The sequence below is a fragment of the Pelmatolapia mariae genome, linkage group LG16_19, assembly GCF_036321145.2.
Source record: "Pelmatolapia mariae isolate MD_Pm_ZW linkage group LG16_19, Pm_UMD_F_2, whole genome shotgun sequence".
In the NCBI taxonomy this organism is placed as follows: Eukaryota; Metazoa; Chordata; class Actinopteri; order Cichliformes; family Cichlidae; genus Pelmatolapia; species Pelmatolapia mariae.
The window spans coordinates 27,920,941-27,939,637 of record NC_086241.1 but is presented as its reverse complement, the minus strand read 5'-3'; the positions used below and the strand labels follow the sequence as shown (position 1 = coordinate 27,939,637).

Here is an 18,697-nt window from a genome sequence, read left to right as displayed (position 1 = left end):
CACGAGATCATTTTATTTTTCCGGTACTAGTCAGCTGACTTAAAAAAACACTTCCGGTATGATTGCTTAGGGATCACTGTGGAATCACTTTATTGTTGTAAACCGCAAAAGTCATTGGCTCTAAGCCAGACGTCTCTGGCCAAAAATAAAACAAACAAAAACGAGTATCTGTAAAGTGCTAATATATTATTTTATTTTGGACTGTACATTCAAAAATGTATAAAATGTATTTTTTGGTATTGCAGTCAAAAGCAATAGAAGGAGCGCAATCGAGAAAACAAAGAAACAGAAAAGTTTCCTTGACTCGCACTTCACTGCTAAAATCCTATCTAAATATTTAAAAAAATATATATTTCCAATAGACTGTAGCTGTGTGCATAGTTTTATAGGCAAACTAGCACTGCATGGTATTTTTTTAGTAACGATTTGTGATAGATTGGTTGGGTCTGAAATAGCAGCCGAAGTCAGGCACTTCAAGGTAGTTGCTAGTTGCCACACTTCAGAGGTAAGAGGACCAACATAGACGCTTTACATTGACGAAACAAACGCAAATGTTGTATATAACGTTTAGAGATATAAATTTATGTTATGGTTACTTTTATTAAGTGCAATTATCCAAGAATTGTTTTACCACGTGGGTCTAGTAACAGGGTTGTCGTGCTTAGGCACACTCGATTTGGGTCAAATTTGTCTCCGGGCGGGCGGAGATTAACGTTGTCATGTTGAGTCAAATGCCAGAGGGTAAACCGCCAACTCTGCCTGCAGTTTTGTGTACTAAAACGAACGTACCCGTATCTGCGAGAACTAATATGCTATACTTTGCTACACGTTTACTAAGTAGAACGTATTTTTGGCGTATTATATTAAAGCAGGGTTTGCAAATTATGAGGAAAGAACATAAAATGAAGGAATAGACCAACAACATTGAATCGACACTGCAGAAATAAAGGCCGTAGTTCGACACATTATAAACAATTCGAAAATACTTTACACCTCATTAATACGGAATAGCACACTAAGATCAGACATGTATTAAGTATGTAGTTTCTTGTGCTGGTATAAAGCAGAAAAGCTTACTTTTTAAAACTGTGATATATTTAATACGCATCATAATATACGTGGTAGATTCTAGATAGCAGGGACAAATTACAGCACAAATGAAACTATGCTATATAGATAAAGATTCGTCCTTTTATTCCTATAAATATCTATTAATATGTGGACACTTGGGTGCATTTGATATACAGTGTATTTCATCTTTGTTGTCATGATGGAAAACATGCATTGTCAATGATGTTTCCATTTTTGTGGCAACATTTGCCAACAGTTGCACAACCAGAAAGCCAGGCGTTAAAAAAGAGAGGGATGCCCTGATTGTGCCAATGCGGTTTAGTACCAAAGTTTAAAGTGGTTAATGTTTTCAGCAGTGTTTATGTGTTTATGCCTTCTGTTGTATCAGGGAAACTGGTTTTTCATACAAAAACTATTCACGATCTTCCCCACACTATATTGGAACATTTAGCACAGGAGGCATCAAAGCCACTTTAGGATGACATGATAACTAATAACATGTGGGTGTAATGTTCAACTTTTCAAACAGTGTTATAAAAAGAATGAAGACAGTTTTCTGTATGAAAATGTAGACTTCAATATCTAGCAGAACATACTGAACTCTGAACTTGTCTTAAATTTCTTCAGACATTATGTAGAATCAGGTGGAGCCAATCAAGGACTGAGTCTTTGTTTTTCTTCCGTAAAAGGTGTGCGCAGTAAATTTTTCTCCTGTGCTCTGGTGTGAAACAGGATTCAGCATCACCTTAGGCTGCTGGTCATGGGTTTGACCAAGCAGTACCTGCGCTATGTTGCCAGCGCCGTTTTTGGGGTCATTGGCAGCCAAAAAGCCAACATCACGTATGTGACCCTTCGAGGAGGGGAGAAGGGGCGCTATGTGGCTGTGGCTGCATGTGAACATGTTTTCATCTGGGATGTTCGAAAAGGAGAGAAGGTGAGGTTCAAGTGTGATTATAACAATGCGACAACTCATATCCAGGTACATTTCCCTTCAGATTCTATCTGTTCTTATCTTTATTCTTGTCATCTCTGTGTGTGTAGGTCCTGATCCTGCAGGGTCAGAAACATGAGGTGACCTTTCTCTGCCCTTCACCTGATGGAGTTCATATTGCCGTGGGTTACGAAGATGGTGCAGTAAGAATCTTCAGCCTGCTGAACGGTGAGAGCAACGTCTCCTTCAACGGCCACAAGTCTGCAGTCAGCGTCATACACTATGATGCACTCGGGGCGAGACTTGTTACTGGCTCAAAGGTGAGTGTGGCAGGTTGTTCCTTGGTTTTGTTAAGTGTTGACATGATTCTAAACTCAACTTCAAAGTGACAACAGTTACATGAAAATAAAGGTGGAAGATAAATTGGAGGTTTGTTTGTTGAGTGGTTTACTTTAAAAATGCTTTTTTATTTTACAAGATGGACTGTGAGTTGCAAGGAATCACCTCAATTAACTGTTTACTCCTCTCTTAGGACACAGATGTGATCGTGTGGGACATCATCAATGAGTGTGGGCTGTACAGGCTGAGAGGCCATAAAGATGTCATCACGCAGGCCCTGTTCCTGAGAGACAAGAACCTCCTTGTCACTTGGTAGGACACCGTGATGTTTACATTGTGTCTTGTCTACTGGATTGTATATTTGAAATGGAGGTTTGAAAAGCTAATTGTGTGCTCTGCCCACTGTATAGCTCCAAAGACAGTTTTGTCAAGTGGTGGGACTTGGACACACAGCACTGCTTTAAGACTATGGTGGGCCATCGCAGTGAGGTGAGATGCTTCTTTCTCTGCATTTAGTCCAAGTCCGTTTGTGGAATTTCTTCCCTTCTAGATATTCCACACATGTATGGCTAGGGCTGGGCCAGATATTGTTCACAATAATACCGGTAGAAATTTTTCAGCGATATAAAAGTATCATATCATGTATTCACTTCTTTAGCGCACACAACAACAAGACAAGCCCAGACATGTCTGACAGTGAGAGGGTAAAAACCCTACAATATTAGATAGAGAACCCCAACAATCAGAAAACCTCCTATAAACTTGGCGAGAATGGAAAGAAAAAACTCCCTTTTAATAGGAAGAAGGTTGCAGCAGAATCATATTCAGGGAGGGATAGCCTTCTGCCACAATTAAGATTTAGTAAAAGGGAGCTACTTCAGCAACCTTCAACAAAGTGTGATGCTTTACAAAATATGCAAGAAAACGCTTCCTGGTGACGATGGAAACAACAAACTTGTTTCACCCCTTGAGGCAAAAACACACCATCAAGTACAACCAGGCTACGAAGGAGGAGATGCTAACAGCCGATGATGTGCAACCCAACATTAAACAAATGACTCACCTGAGCAACACTGGAGCACTCGCTACTTACACTCCATATAACAAGAAGCACAAACAGTGGATGGAAATTACTGATGCAATCTCATGGTGGTAAAGGAGGAATTTAAGTAACTGGTTAAAAAGGTCGACCACATAGTACCAGAGAAAACACTAGCTGGCCTGCTTTTGTGCTTACATTTGACTTATGCTGTGTGCATGTAATGCTGTGTCACTGCTATTGGACTATAATGTGGCTGCTGCTGGCAGTAGATTCACATTTTCAATTGGGTAGTCTATCTCTAATGACAGTAACTCATCACAAGAACAGCATGTTTAATACCTTTTATTTTGTTTGCACTAATAAACACTGCTGGCTGTAAGCTGCACTCATTGATACAGCATTTATTGAGTGTTTTTTGTTCTTTCTTGTCAGAAATATCATTATTGCACATTTCCTTGACATCTTGTGATAGAATTTTGAGGTAATATCATCCACACTGAAGCTGAAGCGCACAGTGTAGTTCCAAACCTGCCCTGGCATTAACCTCAGGACAAAAACTGTGCACTGGGAGCTTCATGGCAGGATTTTCCATGGCCAAGCAGTTCCTGTTGGTGTACTGTGCAGTACTTTGGTCCATATAGTGGAGCTGTTGTGACTAGCTGCTTTCACTGGAAGGAAATGGGGATTATAAGAGACTTTCCACTGGAATTTTAATGTTTTTCCTGGATTATTAAGATGACTCAATGTTTTTTATTTTTTAAATGTGTGTGTGTATGTTAGGTTTGGGGTATGGTGTTGCTGAGCCAGGAGAGTAGGCTGTTGACGGGCTCTGCAGACAGTGAGCTTCGAGCCTGGGACATCAACTACCTGGAGGAGGTGAGAAAGGACACAGCTGAGCACTTTTTTCTCTTCCTCCCCCAACTGCCCTTTACTGAAAAAAGACAATCAGAGAGAAAGCAAACAGGTTTTCTTGAGATCCTGGAGTCTCTCCCCTAATGTGCGATGCTTTACTTTCTATGAAGATGTCATGTTTTGTTTTTAGTAGTCTTTCATTTCCCTTTTGCATTATTTTGCCTGCAATTTTACACAACACGGGCACTTTTTTTCAATTACATTAAATTTGTTATTGAAGTTAATCAGATCCTTATTAACTGTAGTTTTTGGCTCTAAAAATGATATTAATGGAGTTGTTGTAAGGTTGTAAAACTCTGTCTGCTCGCGTTCTGCGCAGGCAAAAGCTGAGGGTGAGCCTAAGGTGAAGAAGGGAAAAACTCTGTTGGTTGATGATGATGAAGAAGACAATAAAGAAGAAGTGGATGAAAGCCTTGAAGAGGTAAAGTAGCATTCATTACAGTGAGGGTAAAATGATTCAAATGCTCTCCATGTATCAACTTTGTAGTGGAACGTCATTCTTTATTAAGCAGTGTATGTCTCAGAAGGATAAAGTCAGTGCACTGCCTCATTTTTGTGCTGTTGATTCTTTTTTTTCTAATGTTTCACAGTTGTTAATAGTTCCAATTATTCAACACCATCTTCAACTAGAGTATGTTTGTAAATTAAACCAAATTCTCTCTTTAACCTTTATTCTTTCTTTTTCTTTTTGGGCAGCGCATCCTATCTTGTGAAAAGGCCGGCTCCATCCTGAGAGAAGCTAGAGATCGCGTCGTCTCACTGACAACAGACCGCCACACCAGAGTCATCGCCTGCCACGTTAGTACTGAAGCATCTTACAGCCCCTTGTGACTCGGCATGATGTCTGGAATACACAGTATTTATATCTGGGTTGAATGTAATGCTTGCTCGGTGCAGTTTGAGCCCACTGAGATTTGCTGTAGTCATGCTGTAGTATGTGTTTCTTCTTTCACTGGTAGCTTTTAGGCACTCATCAGTAGTAAGGTAGTCTTGTGGCTTTTAGTCAGTGTCGCTAATGTAATATGAAAGAGATCAGTCTGACATCACTAATGTATGTCAGTTCACACCCTGCTGTAATTGTCTGTATATTCATTTGTCTTCTGACCACATGACCTGATGGTTAAATGCGATTAAGAATAGTTTAAATGGTTTTGTTTTGTTGGTCTTTCCTTCAACAGGAACACAGACTGATTGCTGAGTTATTTCCTCCTGTACAGTCACACTGCCTGTCAGCATTCGCCTGACAAACAGCTGTAATTTAAACATTACACATACTAGTTTTAAATGCCTTCCATTTCCTTTGTGTTTGTAAACTAATTTTCTAGCTAAAAGCGATTGATGATACACATTATTCCTTCTATGTCTTTCAGGGCAACGACTCAGTCCTGGAGCTCTTCACTGTACTGTCAGAGGAAGAAGTGCAGAAAAAAATGACAAAGAAGCTGAAGAAAGCCAAAAAGAAGGCCACCAAGTAAGCACACATGTATTCTGTTCTTTGGAATATTTGCACATTGACTGTTACTGTTACCACCACACAACCAGCGCTAGTTTTGTTAGCCAGATGTATAGACATTCAGATACTGAGGTGGACAAATTTACCAATGACAATTAAACCCGTGTATTTCTGCTCTCTTCTGAGAAAGCTTCATATGAATGTCGCTAATATAACTCTAGTACTGACACCACCTATCTTGACTACTTCTAACACATTGATGTCAGTGGAGGTGGAAGGACAAGTGCTAGTGCTGCTGCCTAAATGATTAGTTTCAGCTTTTTGTTATTGTTGCACTCCCTTTGAACTGATGATTATTATCCCTGCTCTCTGCAGAGCTCAGGAAGCTTCAGGTGAGGAGACAGAGGAGCCCGTGGTGAAGAGGATGCTGAAGGACGAGATCATCAGACTAACAAACATCAAGGCATCTTCCAAGATCAGGTCAGTGCAGCGAATTATGCTCTCCCGAAAATTCTGAAACTTAGGTCCAGATAGCATCCGAATAAATGTTAAAATGAATTTTCTTGTTTCAAATCTAACTTTTCAGACATTTTGAATTCACTTTGCTGCCGCTGCTTGTCTCTTTATCAGTGTTGATCCAGTGACCCTATTTCTAAACATTAAGCCACAATTACCTGTAGGAGATCATGAATTTCCTCTGGTCATGGTTGTTGTGTGCATTGTCACCACCTGCTGGACATTGAACTAAAAGTGGAGCATGCAGGAGTGAAGTATTATAAACTGCTCTAATCCGCCTTACATTGCAGTACAATTCCAGACAACTAACAGTCTTTAGTTCCTTGAATAATTTCATAGGATGAAATAAGGCAAATTCATGTAGAAAAATAACAAAGTGAAGATTCATGTCATTTAAAAGCACAAGTTCTTACCACCTGAGAATAGTGGTGCTGCACAAGATTTACAAATAGAAATAAATATAAAATATAAATTTTGCAAAGAGGAAAAAAAAATAACATTTAGACTTCTTATTCAAGTAAGTACAGATCAGGACACAATTATAACCCCCCTATGAAAACAGCAAGTTTTTAAGTTAAACAGGGCAAGGAGTATTTAACATAGCTTTTTCAAACATCAACATAATTTTGTCCTTATATGTAAATAGCTCAAATTGTGTACAAGTTGTTGATCTAAATATATCTGAAGTACCTGAAATTGTGCCTATTATGTAGGATGGCACTTTCCAGAATTAGAAAGGTTGTGTCTGGCTCCTCTCTTATTTACACAAGGGGGCGCCACAATAAATGGAACCACATATTTGACCTGATGCATCCCTCCCAGGTACTTGTGTCACAAGTCAGGGATCTTCGCTAGCCACACTCTTCCGAATCAGGGGTCTGTTCACATGTACACACCATTCTCTGACTCCCCATCCATGTCCTCTGTTCCCTCTCAGGTGGGTGGACTGCCTGTCATGTGCAGGTGGTGAGCTGAAGGTGGTTCTGCTGCTCCAGAATAACACAGTTGAGACCTACAGCCTGAAGACCTCACTCAAGACCCCCGTAGCCGATAAAACGGCTCGCCTCACACTCGGTGGACACCGCACAGATGTGCGCACACTGGCCTTCAGCTCAGACAACCTGGCTGTCCTCTCCGCCTCCGGAGACACCGTCAAAGTTTGGAACAGGTAACACCAGTTTAGATGCAGCAGGTCCTGAAAGGGTCTTATAATTAGATTCATTTTGCTGCATTCAGTGAAAAAGCTCTGTCAGTGAAAAAGTCATTGGTCTTCTAACTGTCCTGCCCACTGTGACAGATCCACTCTGCAGGTGATTCGCACCATGGCCTGCGAATACGCCCTCTGCTCCCTCTTTGTGCCTGGAGACCGACAGATAATCCTGGGAACGAAGGTATGTGGACACACACTGAGTCATTCAGACACTCTGTCCAAGGCTTACAGTCAGTTTCAACCACTGTTCTCTATAAGTTATTGATGTCATCGGTGATTTAGTGGATTTGAGCGTGTAGAGTGTATTTCTTTCTGAATCCTGTAATCTAATGGCAACCATTTGGAAGAGAGAATAGCGCTCCTTACAAAGTTGTAGACTTTCTTGTAGTCAAGAATGTGTTTTGTCCTTATTAGAGTGGGAAGCTGCAGATCTTTGAGCTGGGCTCAGGAAGCCTTCTGGAAACTGTAGATGCCCATGATGGAGCTGTGTGGTCAATTTGCCTGGCCCCAGATCAGGTAAACCTCACTGTACTCAGCTTGTGTGTCTGAGTGTTTTTCACATCCAACTTATCCTTTCCATAAACGGATTTTTAAAAAAAAATCAAAGTCCAAAGACTGATTTGATTTGTTTTTTATTTGTGTGTGTTTCCTGTAGAGGGGGATTATCTCAGGAAGTGCAGATAAGACTGTGAAGTTCTGGGAGTTTGAGCTGGTAAAGGACAAGGAGACCAGCCAGAAGTGAGTTTATTTTGTTCAATGTTCAGGATCGATGTGGTAGATTTTCAATGATCTCATATGACCCTTAACAACTGGGATAAAGTGGTCAGGTTCAGTATAAGCTTGAAACTACTACGGAGCTACAGCCAATTGTGTATATAGTATATATAGGATCAATTAACATAAAAAAATAAAATGCTTAAGTTTTATATTTTTTAAGAGTTTGCAGACAGTGACTGCCTCATGGCCAAAACTCACCAAACAAAAATTGGTTTATCCCTTTGAAATACTTTGTCAGCGCTATTAACACAACTGCCTGTGGTTGTGTTTGGCTTTTGAGATGCAGCTGGATTGGGTTGAGATCAGACTGAATCTGTCATTGTAAAGTGTTCCACAAAAACTCCTGGGATGCTTTCGCTGTGTATTTTAGGTCATTTCCATCTATACTGTGATGCATTATCCAGTCATCTTTGTAGGAATAGACTGAGTCTGAGCAGACCTGATCGGTACACTAGAGTCCCGGTCCTAGTGGAAATATTCCCATACATTACACGGCCTCTGTGTCAATCAAACCATCGCTCACACTCTTCTCTATATTGTCAATCTGGTTGATCTTAATATTTAAATAGACTTTGTGTGCTGTGTGTGTGTTTTGTTTTTCTTCTTTTTTTTCATGAAGTCTTCTCTTTGTGGAAGATCAACATAATCTCACAGCAGTTTGTATCATAGCCACGGCCTTCATGCTACTGCTTAATGTTGCTGGACACAAATTTTACATTTTTTTTCATGTCTCTGAACACGACTTCTCGTCATGTCCACTCTTATCAGGTCTGATTTGTGTTCATGTATATTAAATTAATATTTTCAGTTTTTAAAAGGAGGAAAAAAAGTTCACATTTGGGAGCTGAAGAGGGGATGGATGAGTGAATGTATAGTTTCGCAGACTCAGGAGGTCCCAGGCTCAGATAAATGGGAAGAGTTGTATCAGAAAAGGCGTCCCGTCTAAATCAGTTTCAATTCAAGTACGCAGATCCATCTGCTGCGTTGAGCCCTTGGAAAGTAAGGGAAGAGCCCAAAGTATTCTTGAGTGAATTATCTAATTGCATTAAACAGTGTGTCAACATAGCTGACACACAGTTAATGCAATAGTTTTCTTCAACTCAAGACTCCTGCTGTAACCTGGAGATGCTCTTTTGGACGGTGTGCATGTAAAACAATAAGAATGTGTCAGTGTCCAGTAATATCTGGCCCTAACTACCTAATTTACTATTCCTGTTACCCACAGTAGGTGCAATATGAAACATTGCTAAATACGGTGAAGGCAGTAATGTTGAAAATGGTGTTGATATTGCATCACGACTTACCTGCAGAGTTGTTTTTGTGTTTGTGTGTGTGTGTGTGTGTGTGTGTGTGTGTTTGTGACACAGACGGCTGACAGTGAAGCACAAACGCACTCTGCAGTTGGAGGAAGACGTTCTCTGTGTGAAGTTTTCTCCTGACCACAGACTGCTGGCAGCCTCTTTATTAGACTGCACAGTCAAGATCTTCTACACAGACACACTTAAGGTACGCTCGACATATAAGATTCGACTTAAATTTATATTTACCGCACACTGGCTTTATGACACTGTTTACATCATATCTACACATTCTTCCTTTTGCTGCTCCAGTTCTTCTTGTCTCTGTATGGACATAAGCTGCCTGTACTTTGTCTGGACATCTCACACGTGAGTACTGTTGAGATATTAAAATAATTAGCTGCAAGCCTCAGACTCAAGAACAATCACCTCAGCCCACAGTCTTCCTGACTCTGACCTTGTGTGTCTCCTAACCAGGATGGCACAATTATTGCCACCGGCTCCGCCGACAGAAACGTGAAGATCTGGGGTTTGGATTTTGGCGACTGTCACCGCTCCATGTTTGCTCATGACGACAGGTACTGCCCAGCACAGACCCAAACCAAACAGTCAGAGGTTTAACTGGAAATAAAAGAGTTTTTTACTCAGTGATGAAGTCATCTACTGGGCAGTTTAGCTTCCAACCCTGACTTCATCTCTGTGGTTAGAGACTCTGATCTGTGTCCTGTTAACTCACACTGACCCGTGATTTCACACCAGCTGCTCTTTCATCTGCACGCTCCTCTGGTTTCTCATGGACCATCTCAGTTTCTGTCCTTGATGATTTCTTTTGTTTCGTTAATTAATTTTTGATTAAATGTAATGTTTCTTTCACTTTTTTTTCTAATTTCCTTTTAAATGTGTCGTTGTGTAATATTCTTTTTTGTCTCCTTGTTTGAAATTGATCTAAGTCTGCTTTGTCTCATTCTTTCTTTCCTCTGTTTTCTCTTTGCAGCGTCATGTTCCTCCAGTTTGTTCCCAAGACTCATCTGTTCTTCACAGCAGGGAAGGACAAGAAGATCAAACAGTGGGACGCAGACAAGTTTGAGCACATCCAGACACTTGAGGTAACAAGTGCCCACCGCTCAAAAAATGAAAAGAACATTTTTTATTCAGAGTGAAGTCAGTTAAACTTCTACGATATTAATCTGGTCAGTTAAGTTAATTGTTAATTAGTTTCAGCTCCTTTGGTGTTAATGAAATTAACAACAGATGGACTAGAGGGGTAACAATGAGACTGTCCCCAAAACAGGAATGGTTTGGCAGGTGGAGGCCGCTCACATGTTTCCCTTTTCATCTTTTCTGACTGTTTTTTTTTCACTAGTTTTGCATTTGGCTGGTTGTCAGTGTCACTGCCGGTAGCATGAGGTGATACCTGGACCCTATCAGATCCTCCAGGATGCCACATCGAGTGGCAAATGAAGCAGTGTTTAACCATTTCATCAGCTGTTTTAAAAATGGGTTAATTCATTCAAAGCTTTGTTTCAGTGACATCTGGTGGGGAAATAGGAGACAGCAAAACAATGTCTCAGTCGTGCTGCTGAGTGTAACGTTTGTATGAATGATAGAAATACAGTTTGGGGAAGATGGGTTGATTGGGAAGATGATTCTGTAAACTGATGTAGGGGTTGGAAGAAGGTGTGCATGAGGAAACAGAGGATGCGCTGGGATGGTAGGGAGTGCTTGTGTAACTAGGGTAACTAATCCAAACTACACCTCATTCATGAGCTACGCAGAGAATGTCATTGGATTTATTCCTCACAGAAACACACAGATCAATTCTGGGTGATCAGTTGTCTTCTTAGATTAAGTTCACACTTCTTATACCTGATTTAGACTTCAGCTGGAAATCTAATTTGTAACCTACGTTGTAACCGGAAACTGGTTATAACCCTACGCCGTAACCAGACAAGAAGTGTAATTTCACGTCAGGTCAATGCAGCAACGCAGACGACTGATTGGCTTGGAAGGTTACGCCGTAGGGTTCAAAGGGGTTTTATCTTAAATCAGGAATTAGTTCATAATCTAAATTTTATAGCACTCCACCCAGTAGCTGTTGATACTTGGTCTTTCCTATTTGATTTTTTTTTTTGTAGCTGCACCACATTTCTTACTGCCCAGCTTCTTTATTTTACATTTTGAACATTGCCACTTCGCTACATTTTAACACTGTGAACGTCCTCTTTAAATCACAGGGCCACCATCGGGAGGTTTGGTGTCTGGCCATCAGCCCAAACGGTGACCACCTCGTGTCGTCATCTCATGACAAGTCCCTACGTCTCTGGGAGAGGACGAGGGAGCCCATCATCCTGGAGGAAGAAAGGGAGATGGTGAGGTGGAGGACAGGGCCCACATAGATGATGTTACAGTGGCTGACATAAACACCTAAACACCGCCTCCTTTTTGTGTCAATAGGAGCGAGAGGCAGAGTTTGAGGAGAGCTTGGCTAAAGGAAATGCACCTGTGGTGAGTGCTTAGTTTTCAGCTTCTACACCTAGTTGCTGTTATGTTGGATGAGTGATGCATTTATACGTTCTACTTCTCAGGTACCGGGAGAAACGCAAGGAGAGGCAGCACCTGCTGGCAAGAAGACTGTGGAGACAGTCAAAGCTGTGAGTTCTCTTCAGTAATTAGCTGAGTTATTATCTGCACTCAAAAAGTACTTATGGCCAAAATGAAAACTTTAAGTAATCTGATTACATGTAAATTTTCTGTGTAATTGTATTTCATAAGTAGGATTGTAAAGTGTTCAATTTAATGGACTTTGGTCAAATGAAATTTACTTGATTGGTACACATTCAGTTTTTATCAAGCATATTTTCTTTAATAATTAATTAATTGAATAAATCCTTGATGATTTTCTATATTTCAGTTGCCTTTTACTAAGAATTATTCTTCATATTTATGAGGGCCAAAAATCAGAAGCCTTCTTTATTGATCTTTTTCCTGTTTGTGCGATATTTTTTTTTGCAGGCAGAGCGAATCATGGAGGCTCTGGAGCTTTATAAAGGGGAAACGAGGAAGATGGAAGAGCACAGATATGCCTGTGAGAGCGCAGGCAAAGAGGTTGAGTCATGATTTCAGTTAATCTACTTTTGCTCTGGGGTAGTGCAGTAAAAAGGCATTTTTTGTTTTATCAATACTCAGCTGATTCTGAGCCGAAATAATTTTTCCAGCAGCTGCAAATGCACTGATGTGAGGCAAAGGTCAAACACCATTACCTTAGTTTTTAAGTTCTTCCCTTCAAGGTCATCTTCCTGTGCACCTCTGGACCACCATGAGTGGTGATGCTGTTTTTGGAAGGCTCCACTGGAAGTCCTGCTCTGTTCACTTACAATAGGGCATTTGAAAAATCACCACGGAAACTACCCTACTTGCTAAATTTAGCTCTGTGCGCTTATCAGAGTGTAGTTTAAATTGATGAGTAAACTTAGTTGTGACCGGGCACCTGTGGCAGATCCACAATGACTTTCAGGGAGTCATGTAAATACTGGCAGAAGCACAGACTTGGGTCCAGATGTGCAGAAGAAGATTAAAGGGCACATCAGAGAAGTTTAAATCAGGTTTTTTGTTTTTTAAAAAGCATCACAGGTCACATTAAACAGTTCATCCTCTTTTGCAGCTTCCTCCACCGCAACCCAACCCTATCCTTGTGGCCTTTGGAAATGTTTCGGTAAGAGAAACAGAGTTATGAACAATAAATGTCTTCATACTGAGATCACAAATAAACCTTGTTTTCAGCTCAAGCTATAAACTCAATCTGTTTGTCCCTCTTTAAGCCCTCCCGCTACGTTTTAGATGTAATAAAGAAGGTCAGATCGAGGTAAGATTCAAGCAAAGTGCACTCACCAAATAGTTGCCTGTGAAGCTGATTACCATCTGCCTACACTGTCCTGTGCATTTAAATACACTCAGGTTTTTTTCTTTTTTACGTTTTTTTGTGATCATCAGTGAGCTGGAGGTTTCTCTGCTGGTGCTTCCTTTTCCTTATGTCCCCGAGCTCCTGAAACTCTTCAACAGTTACATCCAGCAGGGCCTGGAGGTGGAGCTGGTCTGCCGCTGCCTGTTTTTCCTTCTCAAGTAAGACGTGCTTTATTATGGAAGGGTTGTCTGTTTTATAGTCAGATTTAATCTTTGGGCAGTTGAGTGGTGACTCAGGAGTCTGGGATCTGCATGAAAAATTTAAACAACAAAAGATTTAAAACATAAATTTAAAAAACTAATTAACATAAGAATGGTGGGTTTTTTAGGTGTTATGAAGCTCATTTCAATGATCAAATGTTTTAACGAAACTAAAAGGTTGAGAAAATACAGATTATTCAAAGGCGCTATAAGAACAGGAAGCTGAGGCTACAAATTGCATGGGCTCAACAAAAATGAATAATTAAAGATTGGAAAACATCGCCCGATGAGATGAGGATCGATTTCTTCTGGATGCCAGGGTCAGAGTTGGTGAAACGGACATGAAAACGTGGATCGATATGTCCTTTTTTCAACAGTTCAGGTTGCTGCAGGTAGTGGATGGAGGATAGCACACTTAAAAGCACAGCCTACCTGAGTATTGTTGCTCACCGTTAGCATCACTTTATGACTGCAAGTGATGATCTTCTGATGGCTGCTTCCAGCAGGATAACACACCATGAATAACATGAGCAAGGTGCACCTAATAAAAGTGTTGTTTATTTCTAGGATCCATTTTGGTCAGATCTCCAGTAACCAGATGCTGCTGTCTGTCATCGATGAGCTACGGACCAATACACTCTCAAAAGTGCGGGAAATCAGAGTAAGTGACATCTGAGGGGAAGGGAGCGGGACCGAGCAAAGCTTTTTGGTGTTTAACCAATTGTTGCTTCTCTCTCCACTTTTACTTTCCTTCTTTCAGGATGTGATGGGTTTTAACAGTGCAGCCCTGCAGTTCCTCCAGCGGGAGATCGAGAGCAAAGAGGACGTCTTGTTCTTTGCCGACGCTACAGGTCGCCTGGAGGAGAAGAAGAAAAAGAGGAGGAAGAGGGAGAGGGCCGTCTTGACCATTGCTTGAATTATAATGAACATTTTGGATTGTTTTCGTATAAACGTCCACTCTCCACCCCATTCTGCTTTATTCCAGGAGTGGACCAGATGCCTCACACTGTTGCTTTTTATATGTTATTAAATCCTGAACTAATGTAACAAAGTGTTATTCAGTGGCAAGCTTCTTTTCCCAAATAAACTGCGTCTGAGGTTTTCTCACAGTACTTGGAAGTTTTATGGGCGGGGGGGCTTTCAAAACAAATAAATCCTTGGTGGCAAAGAGAAATGTAGCGTGGATTCTCAGCATTTCCCTGTGTTTCCTCAGGTTTCTATAAAATTCATTCAAATATAGTTAAACTTTAAATAGATACAGGTTTAAAGTAGCACTAGTACTCCATTCATGCTCGCCACAAACACAAAAGGACATGTATGATTTAAGCTGGTTTCTGATCTACAAGCCCAAAGGGAGCAATTCAGGCCCGGAGCCAAACCAAGGCCAAAGATTGTCTGGACGTGGCAGTCGGTTTGAAAGATGTCAGAGACTACCTGAGCTCTAGACCACCTGGGTGTTACCACCCTGCCCCACAGAGCAAGTCCCCTGATTCCAGTTGGCCTCAGTGCAGCCAGCCACTACTGAAATTAGGGAGATGTGGCTTGACTTTATAGCCCCAGTAACCTATCCTGGATTTATTACCCCAATGCCTGGTAGATGGGGTAAGTATAATTCATAGCATTGGGAGAAAAATCTTGGTTTCCAGCTCTGTGAGCTGCACAAATGTGAACAGCGTAGGTTTGTTGAATGCTTTCTAATCTTCTGGCCTTTAGAAAAGTTTCACACCCACATCAGACACTTCATTTTCCACAAGTGTGTTTATTTCCTGACCGTAGGGTGCTTTTTGGAATAATGAAATGAACCCTTTAAAACACCTCACACTCACTGTTCATGTACTAATGTCACAGTGGACAAAAAAAGCAAATTAACTCTGTATTTAGAGGCATGTAAAAAAAAAAAAAAAAAAAAAGTGTGTGTGTTTTTATGGGTCTGGATTTGGTCTCAAAGCTGTAAATATCTCACCTACCAAAATTAAAAATTCTTCAGGAAAATCCCAGGCTGCACTCAAACGACACCGGCAGCGCATTAGCACCCAACTGTGGTTTAGATTAATCATCGCAGACTGATTAAAATGGGAAAAATTCAAAGGCCTTAAATCTACAAGCATCTTTCGCCTCAAACTGTGCCAAAGTGTGTGACATTTCACTGAACCTACAGTGAGGTAACAGTATAAAATAGAGTTTTAATGGTCTGTTCAGAATATGAAACCCCAAAGCACCATTTTTCCTTTTTTTCTTCCTCAGTAACAGAATGTTCTGCTGACTTTCTCCCTCTTTCTTCACTCATCCTCACTGTTCCTGCAAGCAAGCCTGGCTTTATTGTTTATTAGAGCCTTTATTACAGCACTTTGCATCCCCGTGTACCTGCAAGCCGATTATTCCAAAGCTCATGTTCAGCCTTGTGATCTCAAAGTCAGTATACAGTGTTTGCAGGAGGATCCAAAAAATTAATCCAAAGATTTATTTGGGTCCTGCCCTCACGATAATCTGTAAGTTTATTGTCATTGGTGTGGAACAAGAAGGTACATCAATCTTTTTTGCCACTATGATGTCACTTTTGTATTCTTTTTGCCTTACAACCTTGAATATCCCTAAAAAGGCAGCAGTGACTCCTTTTTTAATGGATGAAAGCCCAGGGAACAGAATGACATGTTTCATTCACTAGATGGCAGTCTTGGCTTTGCTTAAACTGGCTTTAGCGCGCCCGTTTTGGTGTCTGATCTAATGCGTTAGTCCATGTTAGGATATCTCACAACTCCTGTTGCAGCTCAGGCCATAATGGTAGATAGCTGAATAAAACTAAAGCAGTGGCCGCAGATCTGAGATATTCAGGCTAAGCAGCTTCATTGGTCCTCGTACACATTTGCGACACCCATCTGTTAGTGAAAGAAGCACAAAAAACTCTGGATTAGTGTTGGATTAGATGCTGAGCTTTAGTTTTCTCAGGTGATCCACTTCTCTACTTAGTTCTTCTGTAATCTAAAGTGATGTCTAAACAGCGTTTCTTCCTCTGTAACTTATTATTTTTCCTTTCTTCCAGGCAGTGAGTATTAGCTCTCTAACACTATGTGTTCTTTAATAGTCTGTATTTACATTAGAAATTGATGGACATGAGATTTTGTTACTTTATGCGGTCTACATTGCTATAGTCTGTCATTGTATACTCTGCATGACATTATGTACAGCAGGATACGATCTACTCACAAATGCTGACTTGATCTGCTGCTGTCTATAGCCAGTGAATGTGATATGAGCTATAAATGTGTATGACCCATAGTTGAGATAGGTGCTGTCGGCAGTGACAGGCCTCCTGTTACAGCAGCACTGCTCCTCTATTGAACAGTTCACACAGCAACTCTTGAACAGTGTGACTGAAGAAGAAGAGCATAACAAGCTTGAAATGTTGGCACTTGAATGTTTTCTTTGTGTCCGTTCTTTATTAATGTATTTAATTTGATCAGGTAATGCTTTTAAAGTGAAACATAGCCAGGAAAAGAAATTACATTTTTGTCTAGTGTAATTACATGCTGTGCTACAGTAAAGTGTAAATGAGTGTGACTGTGTAAAATTTAAATGAACAAAAAAGCAAAACAAATAATTTACAAAGGATTTTCTCCCTGAATTTAATTAAAATAAATTGTTAAAATATAGATAAAAATAAAGTGTGCCTACATTTAAAAAAATTGTATGATTATTGCAAATCTTATGCCACAAATGCACTGAAAATAAAACCCTGGTGCAACGTCACTGACAGCTAATCAGGTAAATTAGTAACACAACATCCAGAACACAGAGTCACAATCTAACATTCTTATTAGAAAACCTGACAATGATACACTGGTGAATGTGGTGTGGATGGCACGACGTATGAAGGACACTCAGATGACATCTTTTTCAGGAAAGACCTTTTTCAGCAAGATGTTGCTAAAATGTATTTTCCATGTATTACAAAGTCTTCTATAGATATTAAAGGAGAAGTGTATTTTTCATTCTAAGTACTCATAAGGTACCAAGTACATAATGATCCACTGCTGAAAGTAATCCAAACCAAAAGCTACAATTCAAAAACTGCAGTAGCCGGCTCAATAGGAAATTCCTGAGATTTTAATTTATTTATTTTTTTTTTTTACATTTGTAATCTGTTTGCAAATATTTTTTAGAGTAATTTTTGTTATTTTTTGGCATAAATGATTTCCACAGATATAGCAGATATCCACCTCCAAGCCTGGTTCTGCTCGAGGTTTCTTCCTGTTAAAAGGAAGATTTTCCTTCCCACTGTCTCCAAGTCCTTGCTCATAGGGGATCATCTAATTGTAGGATTTTGAGCACCTTGAGGGGACTGTTGTTGTGATATGGTGCTATATAAATAAAACTGAATTGTTTCAGTTGTTTCACTGGCCTTTTTATCCTTTAGATGATTATTATTGAGTATGTTTATAGCAGATTTTTGAGAGTCTCTAACTAATGTACTTCTGGAGATATGAGACCTGACAAGAGTAGGTAACATTTAAAAAAAAAAAAAAAACATAGGTTGCAAAAAGTTTTTGAGTAGCAGTTTATTGTTTTATTAAAAATATTTACAGTCTGAAGCCACTTTGGTCTGCTTCTTTAAAGGTTAATCACATTGCATTGCCCTCTGCTGTGTTAGGTGTGTGTGTGAGTGAATACATGAAACACTCCAGGCATTTTGTGGAACCACTGAGGTATAGAGCAGTTACTGACCTGCAGACCATGTAACGTTTACACAAACTTTGCAACTCCAAATGTGATTTCATTTTGTTTTGTTTCTAATTAAACAAGCCAGCTAGCTCATTATTATAATATCTGCTGTCTAAAACGATTCACCCGCAGCCTGTTTTGGTTCATCCGTCTGCAATGACCTCAGCACAGTCATCGTGGCGTCCAGTCAGACAGCAGCACAACTTCAACCTTACAGACAGGCCATCCATCAGCCTGCCAGGCCACCAGTCATCCCAGCGACTGGCCT

General features: G+C 40.3%; 1 protein-coding gene across 1 annotated transcript; it reads left to right on the top strand.

Moving 5' to 3' along the window:
- The first annotated feature begins 444 nt into the window (after positions 1 to 444).
- On the top strand, positions 445 to 14,819 carry wdr3 (WD repeat domain 3). The gene is made up of 27 exons (XM_063498106.1): positions 445 to 505; positions 1,804 to 2,005; positions 2,113 to 2,322; positions 2,535 to 2,653; positions 2,752 to 2,830; positions 4,164 to 4,259; positions 4,615 to 4,716; positions 4,992 to 5,093; positions 5,666 to 5,766; positions 6,124 to 6,228; positions 7,202 to 7,432; positions 7,562 to 7,655; positions 7,889 to 7,990; positions 8,130 to 8,212; positions 9,619 to 9,757; positions 9,862 to 9,918; positions 10,027 to 10,127; positions 10,544 to 10,655; positions 11,784 to 11,918; positions 12,004 to 12,054; positions 12,135 to 12,200; positions 12,562 to 12,654; positions 13,211 to 13,261; positions 13,368 to 13,411; positions 13,540 to 13,668; positions 14,278 to 14,371; positions 14,471 to 14,819. Exons 2-27 carry the CDS (start codon positions 1,832 to 1,834, stop codon positions 14,624 to 14,626), a joined length of 2,826 nt encoding a protein of 941 aa, XP_063354176.1. The 5' UTR covers positions 445 to 505; positions 1,804 to 1,831; the 3' UTR covers positions 14,627 to 14,819.
- Positions 14,820 to 18,697: the final 3,878 nt, after the last annotated feature.